General features: G+C 42.9%; 1 protein-coding gene across 1 annotated transcript in view; it reads right to left on the reverse strand.

The window, feature by feature from the left end:
* SEC24D (SEC24 homolog D, COPII coat complex component) overlaps positions 1 to 18,617 on the reverse strand; it is a 124,195-nt gene that overhangs the window by 26,108 nt on the left and 79,470 nt on the right. Inside the window, exons 12-14 of the mRNA XM_056803832.1 lie at positions 11,743 to 11,867; positions 3,925 to 4,116; positions 2,698 to 2,791 (exon numbers count right to left, since the gene is read on the reverse strand). Of these exons, the coding sequence (XP_056659810.1) occupies positions 2,698 to 2,791; positions 3,925 to 4,116; positions 11,743 to 11,867 (411 nt within the window). The remainder of the gene's footprint in view (positions 1 to 2,697; positions 2,792 to 3,924; positions 4,117 to 11,742; positions 11,868 to 18,617) is intronic.

An 18,617-nucleotide genomic window follows, 5' to 3' on the forward strand; every position in this document is an offset into this window, starting at 1 on the left:
TATAGTGGGACCCTGAGCCAGTCTGACCCAAGTTCAAATCCTACCTGTGCCACCAAGTGGTTGCGTGTCATGCCACCTCTCAATATCCCAGGCATTTCTCGAAGACAATGATTTGCAGAGAAGGTGGAGTTTTTCCAATTTGGGTGTTTCCTATGTTGAGGAAATTACTTATTGGTTTCTCACTATCCTCCTTCCCCCAACACTGAAAGCCAAATCTGTACTGTGGATAACTCAAAAAGAAGTTCCTTTAGCTTGCAAAAACTAGGATATGTTGGGGGCAGCTGGGTGGCTCAGTGGATTGAGAGCCAGGCCTAGAGAGGGGAGGTCCTGGGTTCAAATTTGGCCTCAGACACTTCCTCGCTGTGTGACCCTGGGTAAGTCACTTAACCCCCATTGCCTAACCCTTACCACTCTTCTGCCTTGGAGCCAATATACAGTATTGACTCCAAGAGAGATTGGAGCCAATATACAGTATTGACTCCAAGAGAGAAGGTGAGGGTTTAAAAAAAAAATAGGGTATGTTTTTGGCAGAAGTCCTACGGTAATTTATTGCTAAACATTTGGCCGGTTCTGGCCTAGAATTTGATCTTCGCCTATTGTCATGGAGGAAATCAATTATGGATAATCAGAAGATCTATTTGTGCACAAATTAGGCAGCAGTGCCATTTCTGGACTCACAGCAGGGCTAGCAGGGCCAGGCTTTGAAAGAAGGACTGGATAAGATGGGAAGAAATAAGATGCCGGGGCAAAGTACCGGATCCTGTGAGCAGGAAAGCATTTCCAGCAGGAAACGAGTGTCAAGAAGCCTCTCTCAGAAAGCAGGCCCAAGAGGTTTCCAAAGAGCCCCTCTTTATCTTTCTGACAAGCGCCTCCTTGGATGGGGATTCTTTCTGTTGGTTTCCACCCCGTCTGCTGCTCCTGGGAAGTTTATTACTTCTGATGATTACTGGGAGATTTTCCTTGGCAGCCCTCAAAGAGCAAGCAAAGCTATCTACCCGAGGGGGAGGAAAGTTTCCAAAAACTGCTGCTGGCTCCTCTGGGAGAAAAGCTTTACTTTTCTATTCTTCCACTTGGGATCGCTGGCCTCCAGCCTGGGTTCATTAACGGCTCCAGTTCCAGCCCCAGACCCGCCATTTGAAGGACATGGCTTGGCTCATTCTTTTTAAACGTATGAAACAAACGGGCGGCTTGCCCATGCTTTGCTGCTTTCCTTCCCAATTCTGCTTGTGCCCCTTCATGTCTTGGGGCAGTTGCAGTTGATTTGGGGGATGTACTCTCACAAACCCCAAGGCCAAAGCCCCTTTTCTGAGGCTCTCTTGTGGTGTGGATGTGACCCTGTGTTCTTGAAAGCGATGGGAAAAAGTCACAGCTCTGGCAGGAAGCCCTTTGAGAGCAATCCCAGGAAGGTCTCTGGGGGTCTGGCTGGGCATGGAGAGGGGTACGTCAGCAAATGAGCACAGGGCAGGTGGATTGTTCAGCCACAACTCTTGAAGGCTGCTGCTTGGGGTGGAGAGGGGCTCCAGCCCATATGGATGGGGGGGGTAGCCAGACTAATCAAATTGTAGTAATCAAAATGTAAAATAAAGTAGGGAATAAAGGAGGGAAGGAAATAAGTTCCTTCCAAGTTATGGGTCTGAGGCTCAGAGAAGTGAAGAAAGACTTGCCCAGGGTTACAGAGCCAGGGTCTCAGGAGGTAGAATTTGAACCCAGGTCTCCAGACTCCAAGTATAGGCCACTGTCCTCTATACCAAGGGGCCTTAGTATATGAAAGGGACCCAAAGCCAATACAGTTGGTATTGCTTCTGAATGTCGGAGTCAGTCCTGCCAACCCTGTTTTTCTTATGAAATGATCCAAGGATGGAGGGAAGAAACAGTGGACAGCTGAGAAGTTTCTAGTGATCGTGGAACAACCTCTGCCTCGCCCCATGACCAGAATGCAGACTCTTCTTGTGTCATGTGAATACAGGTTTTTATTTGTTCTTCCTGAGCCCAGATAGCAGAACATGGTGAAGGCGCGGAGAGATGAATTTTGTCTTGGTGTTCAGACAAACCCCTAATAAGGGCTGGGAATTGTGAAGCATCATCTTCTTGAGTTCAGATCTGGCCTCAGCCACTTCCTAGCTGGGTGACCCTGGGCAAGTCACTTGACCCCCGTTGCCTAGCCCTTACCACTCTTCTGCTTTGGAACCAATACACAGTATTAATTCTAAGATGGAAGGTGAGGGCTTAAAAATAAATGGCTGTTTATTGAGTGACTGGAATTAGAACCCAACTCTCTTGACTGCAAATTCAAGGCTTTCCCTATCACACTAAGCTGCTCTCCTTCCAGGTAGAGAATTTCCCCTCTTATAGTCCAGGGAACCCAAAACCAAAAGGACAGGTTTGTGCAACCAAAGGCAGAATAATCAAGGCATTTGGTCCCACTTATCCAGTATATATCAAAAGATATATATATATATATATATATATATATGTATGATGATCTGGAAATAATTTTTACATTGGAAAAAGAAGGCTCCCATCAAAACCCAGGAAGGAAACATGTACAAGACTGGAATAGGGAGCCTGGAAGAATTTGGGAGTGGGAAGTGATTGCTCCTCCTCGCTGAGGATAGGGTCCCCCCAGAGCACAGTGACTGGCCCTATCAGTGCATTTCCAGCAAAGACTTTCTGTTCCAAACAGAGGTGTGATCTGACCTTTAGGGCTTCCATGCCAGCCTGGATAACAGGAGCGAAGACTGTCTCATTTTCATTAGAATCAGCAAAAATCTCTGGAATCTGGTCCAACAAACTGAGGAAAGAACAAAGGTCATTTCAAAGAGAAAACTTTCACTTTTCAGTCCCCAACAACAGCCACATTTTGACACCCAGTACAGGTAAGTAAGCCTTCTCACTGGCACATCCTTTGAGGAATGTCTACATTCCCCCAACCATGATCTCACAGGGTAGGTTTGAGGATTTTGGTAGAAATGACACAAAAATGAACCCTAGGCCATCAGACACATGGTGAGTTTGTAGAATATGATATTTAGAGCTGACGAAGGTCTTGCTCCATCTAGTTCAGCTCTCTGATTTTACAGATGAGGAAACTGAGGCATGGGTGATCTTCCCGAAGTCACACCACCTCATAGTGGATCTGTGATTGAACTCAGGCCCATGCTCTGACTCTTATTGAGCGGCACCATAGCAGAGTAGACCAATAGGGCACTGGACATAGAGTCAAGAGAACTTGAGTTCAAATCTTGACCCCTTCATGCCAGATCCTCACTAGCTCTGTGACCCTGGACAAGTCACTTAACCTCTTTGGAGATTAGTTTCCTCATCTGCAATCTGGGATGCTGGGGGGAAGTTAAACTCAAGGATCTCTAAGTTCTCTTCAAGCTTTAACCTCTGTTCTTGTGACTTACTATTATAGAAAAGGATCTTGTTCAGGCAGGAGTTCAAATCAAGTATTTGCCAGAACCAACCTAAGATGATTATTAAATTTTCAGTGTGAACATTTACAGTCCAAATATTGACTGCCAAGTGAAACAAAATGGAGCTTGATTTATTATTTTATTGAATATTTAGACTTAAGAAAATGATGGAGAAATGCTAATATTGTAATTTAAATAGAAGAGTGAGTTGTGTGCACATTTTTTTGGGGGGGGTCAGTTGTTAAACATTTAACTAGCATACTCCATTGTTGGACTAAATGACCTCAGAAGTCCCTAGTAGATGGAAAATCATTTAGTCTCTTCCTTTCCTTTTTCAGATGGGGAAATTGAGGTCCAGAGAGTCAAAAACAACTTGTTCAAAGTCTAAGTGACCAAGTCAGGTCTGTTGATGATGAGTTTTGGGCCCTTTCTGCCAAGCAGAATTGACTCAACCAGAGACATAGCTGTGCTATGAGATCTGCAGTGAAAATCAAGAACCATTCTTTACTTGTGAATGACGGCCTTGGATTCCTGATAGTTGACCAGGAAGCCATCCAAGAGTGGAACAAAGACCTCGGCCACATCCGTCACCACCATCATCTGAGGCTGGGCCAAGTTACTCTTGACATTAAAGAAGTGAAGGACTTTGTTATAGGTGACGAATCCCACTCGAATGGCTGAAGCCTCTTCTTGCTCTTCCCTGGAAACAAAACAATTAAGAGCCAGAGGTTATTCTGCAAGTTTAGTCATGGCATGAGAAGGAAGTGTCTGTGATTATGTACTGGAGCTGCCTACAAAATAGAGTATGGCTCCTCTTTACTCCTCCCTCTTTAGACCTCACAAAACACTTGGCTTTGTAAAATGCAGTTTCCTACCTTCCCCAGGCTCCACTTCCTCGATTCAATTCCTACCCATCCATTGAAGCCCACATCAAATGTTACCTTCTCTTGGAAGTGGTCCCTGATCTCTTTTTAAGGGTACTGACCTTCCATCTGACTATGGCTGCTCAGAGTCCTTGTTCTCCCCTCTCCAAGATATTCTACATTGCTCTTACAGCTGGGGCTGACTACTTCCTTGTAGAAAAAGGACCATGGGATCAGGGCCACAACGGGAAAGAGATTCTTCTGAAGAATCTGATGATGATCACCTGAATTTCCTTCTTTTTTAACTAAAATTTTGATTTTGGACCAAAACATCAAAAGAGAATATTTTCACATATAGCAGAACACAAAGAGGATTTGTGATGAAACTGGGAATCTTCATTTCCTGCCCCTAGCATAATATTATACACAATTTATGTGCACATATATCGATGAATTAATATTGATTAAGCACCTACTACGTGCCAGGCAGGCACGGTGCTAAGCCCCAAGTATACAAAAAAGAGGCAAAATATACTTCCTGTCCTCCAAGAACTCATAGTCTAATGAGAGAGACCATGTGAAACAAATGTATACCGAGCCAGTGCTCCACAAGAAAAATACAAAATAATTATTAGAGAGAGGGCACTAGAATGAAGAGGAGTTGGGAAAGGCTTCCTGTTGAAGGTGGGATTTTAGTTGGAATTTAAAGGAAGCCAGAGGTGTTGGTAGTCAAAATGGAGGAGGAAGAGTGAGGAATGAGGGACAGTCAGAGGAAATGTCCAGAGCTGAGAGATGGAGTGTCTTGTTCCTGGAACAGCCAGGAGACCAGCATCACTGAATCAAAGAGTATATGGTGAGGAGTAAGCTTTAAGAAGGCTGGAAGGGTAAGAGGAGGCTAGGTTATTAAGGGTTTTGAATGCCCAAACAGATCTTTTTGTATTTTATCCTATATTTTGTTTTATATATATATATGTAATATATATGCACATGCATATACATATTTATATCATATATTGCATACATTTATATTATAGATAGATATATGTGTATATATACATTATACACACTACATTATACATATTACTTTGAAAACGGTTCTTGTCTGGGCTTCCTTTTATTTTCTTCTAGGCATTTAAAAATATTTCAATCGCCCCCTTCTTTTTGGTGAAACTACTGTTTCCTCCATTTCTCCCTCTTCCCCATTGAAAACTGAGAGGAAGAAAACAAACTCTTGCAACAAATAAGCCTAGTCAAGCAAAACTGATTCACCCAGGGACCATGACTAGAAGTGTTTGTCTCTTTCTGCACCTTGTGGCTATTCCCTCTCGGTCTGGAGGTGGGTGCCACGCTCTTCATAGATGCTTTGGAGACATGGTTAGTCCTTGCTCTGATGAGAGTTCTGAAGTTGTGTTTCTATGATCCTATGACTTAAGACTGTAGAAGAGAACAGGGCAGAGTCCATTTCTCCAACAAGGTTTACCACTTTTTCTTCTAAGCTATTTTTCTCCTATTTTTTTCTTTAAGAGTGTTTATTTCATTTTTATCTTTCACTTCATTTCTTCTAGGCACTGATGAAGGTCTTGTGGAAAATCCATTTTGTCTTTGGGTCACTGCACTTGTCACCAAGTTACTCTCTTTTGGGGGGATCTCTAGATGTGCAGTCATTTTTGATATCAGTTAAGTGTTTTCTTTGACTCACTCTCTAACTTTAGTTCCTGAATTTGGACTTTGTGCCAGGGCCAGGCTCTATTCCCTGCTGAGCTTTTGGGGTAAGTAGTAGGCCGTGCTTGGTTTCACCCTGGGCTCATGGGTTCTTTTGCTAACCTCTTTCTCTTGAGGGTTGGCTGTCTTCCCCTGTCCCTCCCATGCCCAGATCTTGGAGGTTCAGAGCTCAGGATCATCAGGAATTTCTATGGTTTCTCAATAGAGGGTTGGCAATCTCAAAGCCTCAGGGCCTGGGTTGTCTGGGCCTGTGCTATGTTGTCCCTGCTCTTTCACACTTCCTTTGTCCCACCCTGGGGCTTTATGACCAAAATGGTGCTTCTTTCCCACTGGAGTTTCCTTAGCTCGTTCTACCTCAGGAAACAGACTTTTTACATGTATTCCTGACAGTCTTTGAAGCCAGGGTAGTACTGCCTTGACTGGGAGAAGAGTAGAATCTGCCCCATTGTCCTTAGGCTTCTGGATGAGCTCTCATGCCTTTCTTTCCAAGCTTGAAGAAGTCATTTACTCTAGTTCCTCAATAAAGTCTTAAAAATTATTATTTGGTTTGCTGTGAACTTCGGCATTTTTCTGGAGTAGATCTGTAGCAGGGAAAATTCATATATGCAGAATATATATATATATATATAAGATTTTTTTTTTTTTGGTGAAAGAGACCCTGTCAGCTGAAGGGAGAGTTAATAAAGGCCACATATAGAAGGGAACACTTGAGCTTTGCCTTTAGAGAACACTAGGGAGTTTAAGAGGTAGGAATGAGGAGGAACTACTTGGGGTACAATCTGAGTAAAAATGAACGAAACAGGAAATGGAATGTGCTGTATATTAGGAGTAGCAAGAAGGACAGAGAATAAATGAAAGGGATAAATGTGTGGGTCTGGAAAGATAGGATGAAGCCAGATTGTGAAGGGCATAAATGGCAAAAGGAGAAAACATAATCGATCTTCGAGGTAATAGGGAGTTACTGAAGTTGATTGTCACATTTGGTTTGAGAAATCTTAATTTGGTGACTGAGATGGATTGGAAAGAAAAGAAACTTGAGGTCGCAAGACCAATTAGGAGGCTATAGTCTAGGTAAGAGGTGATATAGGTTAGTGGCTTTGTGAGTGGAGAGAAAGAAATGAGTCTAAGAGATGTGAAGGTAAATTCAGAAAGATTTGGCAACTAGTAAGATATGTGAGGTGAGAGAGAAGAAAGAGTTGAGGATGATTCCCAGATTGGAAAATTCTGTGACTAGAAGGATTGTGGTGGCTCTGAACAAAATTGGAAATCTCAGAAGAGGGGTGAGTTTGGAAAGGAACAATACTAGTTCTGGTTTGGACATGTTTGAAGGTTTTATGAAACACCCAGATGAAAATGTTCAATAAGCAGTTGGCAGTGTAGGACTAGAATTCAGAATAGAGATATAAAGGTCCATCCTGTGCTTTAAGTATGATCTCCTCTATGTTCCACCTCCTACATAAAACCTTTTCTGATGCCTCTTCCTCCCCTAAAAACCTCTAGTTTCCTCTACCCAAGTTTATTATGTACCTGTTTTGTACTTACTTATATATTATATTGCCTCCTCAACAGAATAAAAACTCCTTGAGGGCAGGAATATTTCATTGTTGGTTTTGTAACCCTAGTGCCTAGCACTGTAAATATCACAGGATAGATGCTTAACGCGGGTTCTTGTTCAATTAAAATGGTCATCTAGCCTTTGTCTGAAGACTTTCAAAGAGCAGAAACATATTCTTTGTAAAGGCAGTCTATTTCTGCCAAGTGGTTTTAGTTTTCAGAGCAGTCCTTCTAAATAGGGAGTTCTTTCCAAAGACGTTTATGTCTTCATATCAACAGAACACTGAGAGTTTGGTTGAATTCAATTACAATCTGTTTTTTCATCTCTTCCTCCCCAATATGAGCCCTTTAGTTCAAGCCTAGGGTTTTGCCACTGTACCCTGAAAACACTTTTATGCCTCCTCACCTCTATGCATGCCAATCTTTTCCTCTCCCTCCAACCCCGATGCTTCTAAATGTCAAAATCCTTCAAGGCCACCCAAGTCTATCGGAATGCCCCTGTATTCCTTACACCAGAAGTAATTTCCCCTACTTCTTTCTACTCTCTATGATCCTCTCAGTTGGTACTTGTCATCTGCTTGCTGTCTTATAGTATTAATCCTGTTTGTGTCCATGTCTTATCTTTCCAATTAAACTGTCGACTTTTGGAGGAAAGAAGTGATATCATCAATCAACCTAAGAGCATTTTTTCAGCTTTGACTAGGTGCCTAACTTGTGACAAGGAGTAGTGGATACAAAGAAAAAAGGACACCTAAACCAATCCTTCTGAAAGAACTGACGTTCTATCACAGGAAACAACACGTACACAGGTATGTGAGCACAAGATATAGACCTGAAAAATACAAGGTCATTTGGGGGAATTCTGGCAGCTGGGAGATCAGGAAAGACCCCTTCTGGGAATATTGAAAGCAGGCAGGGATTGTAAGGTAGATTGTAAAACAGAATACATGTAATGGGGTATTATTAGGATATTGTGGGTGAGGAAAAGTAAGTAGGGTCATTTGATTGGAATGCAGAGTGCAGAAAAGGGAATAAAGCAAAATAAGTAAGGAAAAGTAGGCTGAAGGAAGATGGCAGAGGATTTTAAATGCAAAACAGAGGAATCTGGATTTTATTCTATGGAAAATAGGGAGTCCTTGAGCTTCTTGAGCAGTGGAGACATAGTTGTTGTTGGAGAATGTACATAGGATGAAATGGAAAGGGGAGAGTCCTGAGGCATATACTTCTCTGTATCTCCCTAATACTAAGCACTGGACCTTCCTTGCACACAGTAGGCTTGGCCACTCAATAAAGATTTATTCCCAATGGCTATGATGACATATTGTGATAGGAGCGGTATCTGGATTATAAATATTGGGATAGTTCCAGAAGGGATTAAGAGTTGTCTCTGGGATCTGATTCATCCAAGAGTTTAGGGTTTGAGGCATTTGCCACTAGAGGCCTTTCTATTTGGTGTCAGTGCTCCTCAGACTCTGAAGAGAACACCCTAATCCCTTTACATCCCTTTCTGACCAGGCTTTGTTGGTAGAGCAAATATGAAGGCAGTGGAGAAGAGTGTCAACAGGAACCAGATGGTGAGTCCATCCTTCTGAAATCTTTCACTGTTAGGTAAATTTCTCTTTATTGAATTTTATATGGTTCACAAATGTTTCTCAGTGTCCTACTATCAAGCAGGAATCATGATAGTGGCCAGGGATAATCCTGGTCTAGAACACAGACACACACCAAAATTTATATTAATAGGGGAAAAAGAGGAAAGGAAGGGAAGAGACAGACAAACAGAAAGACAGATTATGCCTGATTGTCTTATTTGAAAGTGCATCTGAGGAAGTAGATTTGCCCCACACACCTTCTTGGGACACTGAGTAAATCATCCTTTCTCCTTTCCGTGCCTCAGTTTCCTCACATGTACAGTGAGGTTGATCTCAAAGGACCTTTCCTATTTCATAATTCTTTGACCCATTTTCTAGTTACATTCAGGTGTTATATTATTGATCCAAAATTAGAATACACTTTGTAGCTCCATAATTAGAAACACTTCACCGGAGGTACGGGGTGTAGAGGAGTGAATCAGAGGCACTGAACCAAAGGAGAGTTTAATCATGATAACAACTAGGAAATGGAGCAGCTTGCTCCTTAGGGAGACCTTCTATACCATCAAAGTGGTAAGCAAGGGGAAAGGGTGAGAGGGAACCTGGTTGCAATGTGTAGCCTGGGCTGGTAGAAGAATAGGAAACTCCACTACAGCAAACTTCTGATAACTGCAGAGAAGAAGTGTGTCCTGGTCCCAGCAGAGAGAAAGTGCGCCTCTGCCCTACTGGACTGTCACCTGTAGACAGAGCCTTGGTGATGCCTCTCGACTCAGGGCTCCAAGGACACAGTCTAGCCCTACAGTAATTCCTGTCTGCCCAGTCTCCTCAGGACAGAAGCAGACAAAGGGCCTTATTTGTTTGCAAGAGCTGATTAGGGGAGGATAAAAGGAAGGAGAAGAGAAATAAAGAATGACCCCACTGAAGAATGCAGACCATGATTTCCCACTGGGCCCAGCTATTTTTAAATGACACAGTAAAGGAAGTATCTGGAGTTCTCTGGATCCATTTAAGAGCTCGAATTAATGTATTTCAAAGTTTCTCATTTCAATGCCTCAGATTATTACAACATACCAGGACTTTTCTCCATGGGAACATATTTGAGGAAACTCGATAAACAAAGAAACATAGTCCTAAAATGATTTAATCTTCTCCAGGTTGAACACATCTTAAAGAACAAGTTTCATACTTCCTACTCTCATCTTTTCTGATGCAGCTCCAGGGGTTATGGCAAAGGGAGGTGGGGGTGGGTGGTATGTGAATCTCATTCTTTGGCTGCCTCATGGGCCATTCATCCACCAGGACACAGTGGCCCCCACTTTTTAGTTCCAAGAGTCTAAAAATAAGAAAAGCTTTAAGGAACATTGTATAGTTCCAAAAGAACCTGGACCAGAACCTGGATCAGTCATCTCTAAGTCACCCCCCAACTCTGAACTGTATCATGCCACAAACGGGGCAAGGCCTACGGAGATGGTATTATTACCATTTTACACCTCAGGAAAGTGAGTCCAAGTCACACGGGTCAAGGAAGCCAAGCCTAGGCCTTTCCTTGAGTCTCTGGAACAGCAACTTGCTCGCCCCACCCAAGCAAGGGAGGGTGGGCAAGGTGATCAGAGGGGCAGAGATGACTGAGCAGCAGATGAGGATCCAAATACTCCATTCCCATCTGAACTAGGAAAACGTATCCTAAAGAGCAAGTTTTCTTCTGCTTTTCAAAACACAAATTTATTTTAAAAATGCAAATGTATAAGCTAGCCTTGAATTAACAATAGCTTAGATGTTTTATCTGAAGACTGGCCCAGCAGCATTTCAAATCCTTCATGATCTGGCCCCTGCCCACCATTCTGGATTGACTACATCACTACAATTTTCCACATTTCAGCCATTTTTGCTGTTTCTTGTTGAAGACACTCATTTCTAACCTCTTTGTGTTTATGTATTGTCCCTCATGCCTAGAACCTAGTCTCGCCTCGCTTTCATCTCTTTTTAAGGTTCATTTTAAACACTACCTCCCACAGAAGGTCTTTCCTCATTTCTCCAGTGATCGGGGCCCATCCAGCCTGCCAATGGTTAGTGTCTCTCTCTAATTATCTTGGATTTGACTGCCCTGAATTGACCGTGTCTGCTCTCGTTACATTTATTCGGTCCATACTTCTATTCGTCCTTGTTGTCTCTCCAGTTGGAAATGTCTTAAATCTCTTAGGTCAGGGGCTCTCTCACCTTGGTCTTAAATCCCCACTGTTTAGCACAGTGCCCTGGCCCAGAGGAAGCACTCAGTAGATGCTTCATGATTCACTGATTGCTGAATTCCTGGCCATCTTTTTGCTATACTTGCCAAAAAATAGTTTGCTTTTCATATAGATGAGAGGTAGTATAGCATAATGGAGAGTTCTGGATTTGAAGGCAGGAAAACCTAGGTCTGAATCGTGCTCCTGGCACTTCTAGCCATTTGATCATGGGCAAGACACTATTCTACTAAATCACTGAGGGCTTGTAATCTGCACGAGTGGAGGGCGTTCTCGCTATGGGAATTCATTTCTAGTCCACCACTGCCTATTGCAACATTGCCAGTGGTATCCAGGGCGGTGCGCCTCTTACTTTGGAAGATTTTCCAGGACCATCTTCAGTTCTTCACAGATGAGCCTGACCAGGCCATTCTTCACATTACTGTAAGAAACATCGATCATGAAGATGTAGGCCGGTGGGTGGGGAGGCTTGTTGTTCTGCAGGACACAAGCACATTGAGCGTATCAATAGAGGTCAGACCTGTCCACGCAACCCTCACAGCATCCAGAAGGCTTTAGGTGCTCGTCTGGGGTTGCGCCTAATAACTTAGACAGAAGGACGACGGCACAGAAATGACCCCATGATGGAGCTGCTTCTGTCAAAACAAAAAGACTACGATTTTCTGAGCCCAGGGGTGAGCCTGAGGCTGGCTCGCTGGGGAGTTCTTGGAATTCAAAACATCAACCCTAATGTCAAAAAATGATTTCACATGAACTGGAGACTGCACATCAGCACCACTAATTAAATTGACTCCATAACCACTTACATTTGAGTTAATTCCTCTTCATGCATAGAATAAATACAATAAAGATGACTTCTCGATCACCCCTCTGAATGGGATAACACACGTAAATGCTTGGTAACCCCTAAAACGCTGGAAAAGGACCAGCTCTTATTAGTTATAGTCCAGGATTCTTCAGTTGTTCATACTCTTCCATTTTTGGACGAGGCATGGACCAGATGATCTTGGAATCCCGTCTAGCTCTAGAGGCATGGGCCCCTCTAGAGGTCTGAGGAGGCCGATCCATCCTTCCCATGCCACCCCCCACCTCCCAATGGTTCCATGTTCATAGCCTCTCAAAGATGATTCCTCCTGACAAACAGTGGCTCAGGTGCTGACTGACAGAGGAGAGATTGGTTGGGAAGCCTGGAGGATTATTCTGTATCAAGGTAGGGGCAGAAGCTGCCTTCCCTGTTGTCAGCTACAAGCAGCCAGGAGTTTCCTCATCCCCAAAGTGCTTAAGCCCTGAGCCAACACAGGTGGTTGGTTGCCCTAGTATGCCCTCAAGAGTCCATTCCAGAATATCCAGTTGTCTTATTTTGTGAAATCACAGTCTATTTCCATGTTTGCCTCTTCTTAACTCCCCCTTACACTAATTCATCTTTCTAGCCCAACTGCCATATTTGCTATTTACCATATACTGCATTCCATCTCCCACCTCCAAGTCTTTGCTTGGAATACACTCACCTTTACCTCTCTGAAACCTAAGTCCTTCAAAGATTAGCTCGGGTGAGACCTCCTGCTTGAGGTCTTTCCTGACCCTTCCATGCCCCTCTCCCTAGTTCCAATGATCATTTTGAATTTACTTGTAAATATTTTGTTATTTACTGATCTACATACATCTGTGTTGTACGTCAGCAACTCGAGAGCAAGGACTTATTTTTGTTGCATTGGATTAAATGGAAAGGTAAATACTGGAATCACACTACATTTTCTTTTTCTTCACCCCAACTTATTTTCTAGACCCTTCCACTGGTAGATAGAGTGCTAGTCTTGGAATCAGGAGGATGTGAGTTCAAATTCCATCTGACATATACTAGCTGTGGTGAGTAAGCAAGTCACTGTAATTTTTATTAGTCTCAGTTTCCATATCTGTAAAACAGGAATAGTGGAAACTTCCACTTCTCAGGGTTGTTATAAAGATCAGAAGAAATCATCTTTGTAAAGCACTCTGCAAATATTAAAGGGCTGTGAGAGTTATTATTGCTGTTATTACTATTCTTTAGGATGTGATATCCACACACTTCATGATGAAACTTATTCCTCCCTTGTGCCCGAGTCTCTAGTATATCAGTGAGGACTGGCTGATTTTGGACGTGTCTGTGGTAAAAGTGCAATGCTGCTGGGCCTTCCCCCTATGGGTTTAAGCAGAAACCCGTAACATGGGCCAGCTGCCACCACTTGGAACTCTAGCTGTGAGTCCTCACTGCTGTTTGAGAGGCCACAAAGGAAAAGAGGCTTCAGCTCTGCTCTTCTAAAAAGATTTAGGGGAGAAACAAGCCTCAGAGCAGCTTTATGGCCTGAGGCCAGAGAACAAATTCACTTCTGATATTATGACAGCAGATGGACCTGGCTGTTGTGGAGGAAATTCTGCATGTTATTATAATTATGAATAATAAAAAATCCTTGAATAACTTCTCAATTAATTCCACACCTAAGGGATATTGTAGAGGGAGGGCACTTCTCTGCTGCTATAGGCTGGGATAAATGACCTCTTAGAAGCCAGATTCTATGGTAAGTTTAGCTCTAACATGTCACTAGGAGAAACAGTGAAGTATAAGGTGGGAAACCCCCCAAAAGAAACAAGAAAAACCCAACTCTAGTCTTGGGGTAGGCAGATCCAGGTTTAGGCTCAGGCATTCATCAGTTAGATAAATCACTTTATCTTTGTGAGTCTCAGTTTCCTCATCAGTAAAATGGGAAGGATACTACTGGCACTGCCTTCTTCACAGGCATAGTTGTTCTGGCTGCTCTATTAGTAATCATAATTCCCAATAAGAAATAGGACCATTTAAAAAGGGGCCCCCAAAGTAATCTCTATTAGTATAAACATCGTAAATCAGGCTTTCCCTTCCAGCACCACATCGGTGGTGGTCTGGAGAAAGAGAGGAACCTCTGGGCAGGGGAGTCATCGATTTCAACGATAATGTTGGTGAAAATGTTGCTTATAACTTTTTCCTGACTTCCATAGAATCTATTTCATAACATAAGCTTGGATTAATCACATCCCCAAATGAACACATCCTCTGCCCTAAAAAGAAATCAACAAACATTTATTATCTTCTATTTGCTAGACACTGTACTAGGTCTCCTTCCCTCAAGAAGCTTAATTTCTATTGGAGAACACAATTCACACACACACACACACACACACACACACAAATATAGGAAGAATAAATACAACATATGCATTATATATGGTTTGCAGTTAGGTGGCTCAGAGAACAGAGCAGCCGGCCTGGAGCCAGAAAGACTCATCTTTTCTGGGTTTAAATCTGGCCTCAGATACTAGCTGTGTGACTCTAGTCAAGTCATTAACCCCGGTGGCCTCAGTTTCCTCATCTGCAAAATGAGCTGGAGAAGGAAAGGGCAAACCACTCCAGTATCTTTGCTAAGTAATCCCAGATGGGATCACAAAGAATTGGATGTGACTGAAATGATGACAACATATGGTTTAGGGAGGGAGGGCACAGGAAGTCAGGGAGGCCAGGAAAGGCTTCATGTTAAAGGTGGGCATTGAGCTGCATCTTGAAGGCATTTTATGAGATGGAAGGAGAGCACTCCAGTCAAGGAGACCAGCCAATGAGAAAGCATAGAGATAAAGGATGGTGTGCCCACGTGAGGACAAGAGGGAAGGACAGTTTGGCTTGACCACAGAGTGTAGGAAGATGTGGAAAGTAGGTTATGCCTATATGAACCTTTATAGGTAGGTTGGAGCCTATGAAGGGTTTTAAGAGACAAATGGAGAAGTACATATTACATCTTAGAGGGAATAGGGAGCCACAGAAGTTGCCTGAGTAGGGGAGTGACATGGTCATTCCTACAAGCTAATGTGTAATTAGAATTTTGTACCCCTGGACTTCATCTCCCAGAATCCCTTTCCTTTTGTCTCCATGTTACATCCTTATATTGTATAGATAAAATTTTGTGTAACTCCACCCTCTTTCTCTCTCTCTTCTCCCTCTATCACAGTCCAGGTAAAACTCCTCTTTACTCAGGCTATCACTCTCCTCTACTTCAAGTGATTATGAATAAATATAAAATATAATTCTTGGAGTACTGGATATTAATTTTTAATCTTATATTAGGAAAATCACTTTGGCAGCTATATAGAGAAGACAGACTAGAGGGAGGGATCCTTGAGGCAGGAAGATCAGTTAGAAGGCAAGAGGTGATGGGCGGCCTGACTTAATATGGTGGCTGGGTGAATAGGGAAGAGTATGGACGCAAGATTTTGTGGAGGTGGGCATGGCACAGTTTAATAAAGATCTGGATCTGTAGGGTGAGAGTAAAGAGCCACAGTTATAGAATAATAAGGACATGACACACTAGGGTGAAGAGGACAATGGTGCTTTGGACAGGAAGAAGGAAATTTAGTAGAAGGGGGAGGTAGGAGATTGGAGATATGTTGAGTGTGAGCTATCTCCAGGACATCCAGTTTGAGATGTCTGTTGAGTATCCAGTGATTGAGAACTCAAGTTCTGGAGCTAAATATTTTGATTTATGAGCTATTGGATGTTGGAAGCTGATGAGGTCACAGAAAGAAAAACTGTAGAAAAAGAAGATGGAAGAAACATGGGAACACACACAATTGGGGGCACAATGTGACACTGAGCCTTGGTCAGGAAGAAAGAATGCCAGGGGAGATCACAGTCACAGAAGACCAGGCAGAATAGAGTATCTGAGGAGATGGTGATCAACAGTGTGTTAAAAAGTGATTGAGAACAACAAGGCCCAAGCAAGAGCATTCAGTGTGCAATTAAGAGATAGCTTTTGGAGGCAACTAGTTGGCTCAGTGGATAAAGATGCAAGGCCTAGAGACAGGAGGTTGTAGGTTCAAATCTGACTTCAGACACTTCCTCACTATATGATCCTGGCCAAGTCACTTGACTCCCATTGCCTTGTCCTTATTACTCTTCTGCCTTGGGACTAATACGTGGTATTGATTCTAAGATGGAAGACAAGGTTTTTTTTTTTTTTTTTAAGGATACCTTTGGAGAGGGCAGTTTTGGTTCAGTGGGAAAGTGAGAAGTCAGATGACAGAGACATGAGGAAAAATGAAGACACTAAGGTTAGACAGCTTCTTTTAGAGAAAGAAGGGACAGAGTAGCTGGAGGAGATGGTGGGCTCTAGGGAAGGGTGTTTTGTTTTTTTTAAGTGATGGGAAGATTTGCTGTTTGTTGGCAGCAGGAAGGAGCCAACAGACACAGAGTTGGAGGAAAGGAGAAGGGAGGAAATGGAAACTTTACAAAGATATTTGGAAGACTTTTATGGGGAAGGGAAATTAGATTTGTTGTTCTGGATCCTAGAGGGTAGTGGCAGAACTTTGGGTCGAAATTGCAGGGAGCCAGGTTTCCTTGGCCCCATTGATCAATGCTCTCCCAGAGTGCTTCAGATGTAAGTCTTCAGGTAATTACCAGACCATTACTTCTCCCATCTATTCAACTGGCCTGGATTAGCTGGCCTCTGAGCCCCTGCCAGATCTGATATTCTCTGACTCTGTGACCCACATACAGATTTCTGGAGTTATTGCTGACATGGTTTTCTTTATTGCACATCCTCTCCACTCCATATTACCCTCCTTTACTTACTGCCACTACATAAATCTTCTTTAAATCCATCCTCATATGGATTGGATCATGTAACTTCCTCAGGCAAAAATCTCCTTTCCTAAAGGCCAGAATACAAATTATTTTGCTTGATTTCCAAGGTCTTCCATCATCTAGCTTTACCCTAAATATTCAGTTTTTTCCCCACCATTCCCTGACATAGTCTTGTCTGCTCAAATCCTGGGGCTTGTTTCTTTTCTCTATGCCAGTGATGGCAAACCTTTTAGAGACAAAGTGCCCAAATTGCAACCTTCATGCTGCATTTGCATCCCCACCCCCTCACCCCATACAGGAGAGGGAAGAAGCACTCTCATCGGGCTGCTGGACAGAGGAGAGGGTGCAGTGAAAAATGTCCTCAGGTGTGCATGGAGAGGGGGGAGGGAGCAGCCCCCTTCAGCATGTGTGCTATAGGTTCACCAACATGGCTCTATACTATCTACCTTGGTGATCTCATGAGCAACTACGGATTTATTCATTATTATCTCCATGTAGATGTCTCACTTCTAAATTCTAGTCTTGTCTACCTTTGGGACATCTCATACTGGATGCAGAGGTAAGCATCTCATACTTGACCTGTCCCAAACTGAAGTCATTGCCTTTCCCCCCATCTTTCCTATTACTGTTTAGATAGGACCTTCTATAATAGAGGAATTAGTTGATGGTAAAAAGAGAGAGGAAGAATAGATATCTTTTCTCTCAAAGCTCACAATCAGAGTTTACCCTCAGATCCTTGCTTGCACTCATCCTCTACATTTGATTTATTGCTAAGTCATTTTTATCTTCACTAAATCTTTTGTATATGTCCCCTTCTCTCAATGCACTCACCCACCATCCCAGTACAGAGCCTCATTACCTTTTACCTGGATTATTGCAGCAGCCTTCTAATTGGTCTCCCTGTCTGTCTCTCCCCATGCCAGTCCATGTCCCTCAGCTGCCAAAGTGATTTTCCTGAAGTACCTATCTGAATATGCTACTCACTTCTAATCTATAATCTCCAGAGGCTCCCTATTACTGCAAAGATTAAATATAAAATCTTCTGTTTGACATTTATAATCCTCACAGCCTGACACCTTCTGCCTTTCCAGACTTCCTACATTTATCTCCCCTCCATGCACTCTATATAACCCAGCTACATCAGCCTACTTCCTCTTTCTTACCTATAACCCACCATCTTCTGCCTCTGGACCTCAGTAGTTGCTGCCCCACCTCCCTCCTCATCTCTTCTTCCTGGTTTCAAAATTCAGCTCAAATCTCATCTTCTCCAGGAGGACTTTTCTAGTCCCCCTATCGGTGAATGCCTTTCATCTGAGATTTTTGCCATTGTTCAGTCATTTCTGACTCTTCATGACACCAAACTGGGGTTTTCTTGACAAAGGTACTGGTCTCCCAGCCTTCCTTTGCTCAGTCTATGCTAAATTATAATGGAGCTGAAGTTCATGATCAAGGAGAACCCCCAAGGCATCTGGGAATTTGGAATTAGCTTGAAGGACACTTAGAAAGAGGAAAAGATGATCCATGCCCTCATGGAGCTCATGTTTTAATGAGACCAACAATATGCGGATATCTACTTATATACG

This window comes from Monodelphis domestica, chromosome 6, assembly GCF_027887165.1.
Source record: "Monodelphis domestica isolate mMonDom1 chromosome 6, mMonDom1.pri, whole genome shotgun sequence".
Lineage (NCBI taxonomy): Eukaryota > Metazoa > Chordata > Mammalia > Didelphimorphia > Didelphidae > Monodelphis > Monodelphis domestica.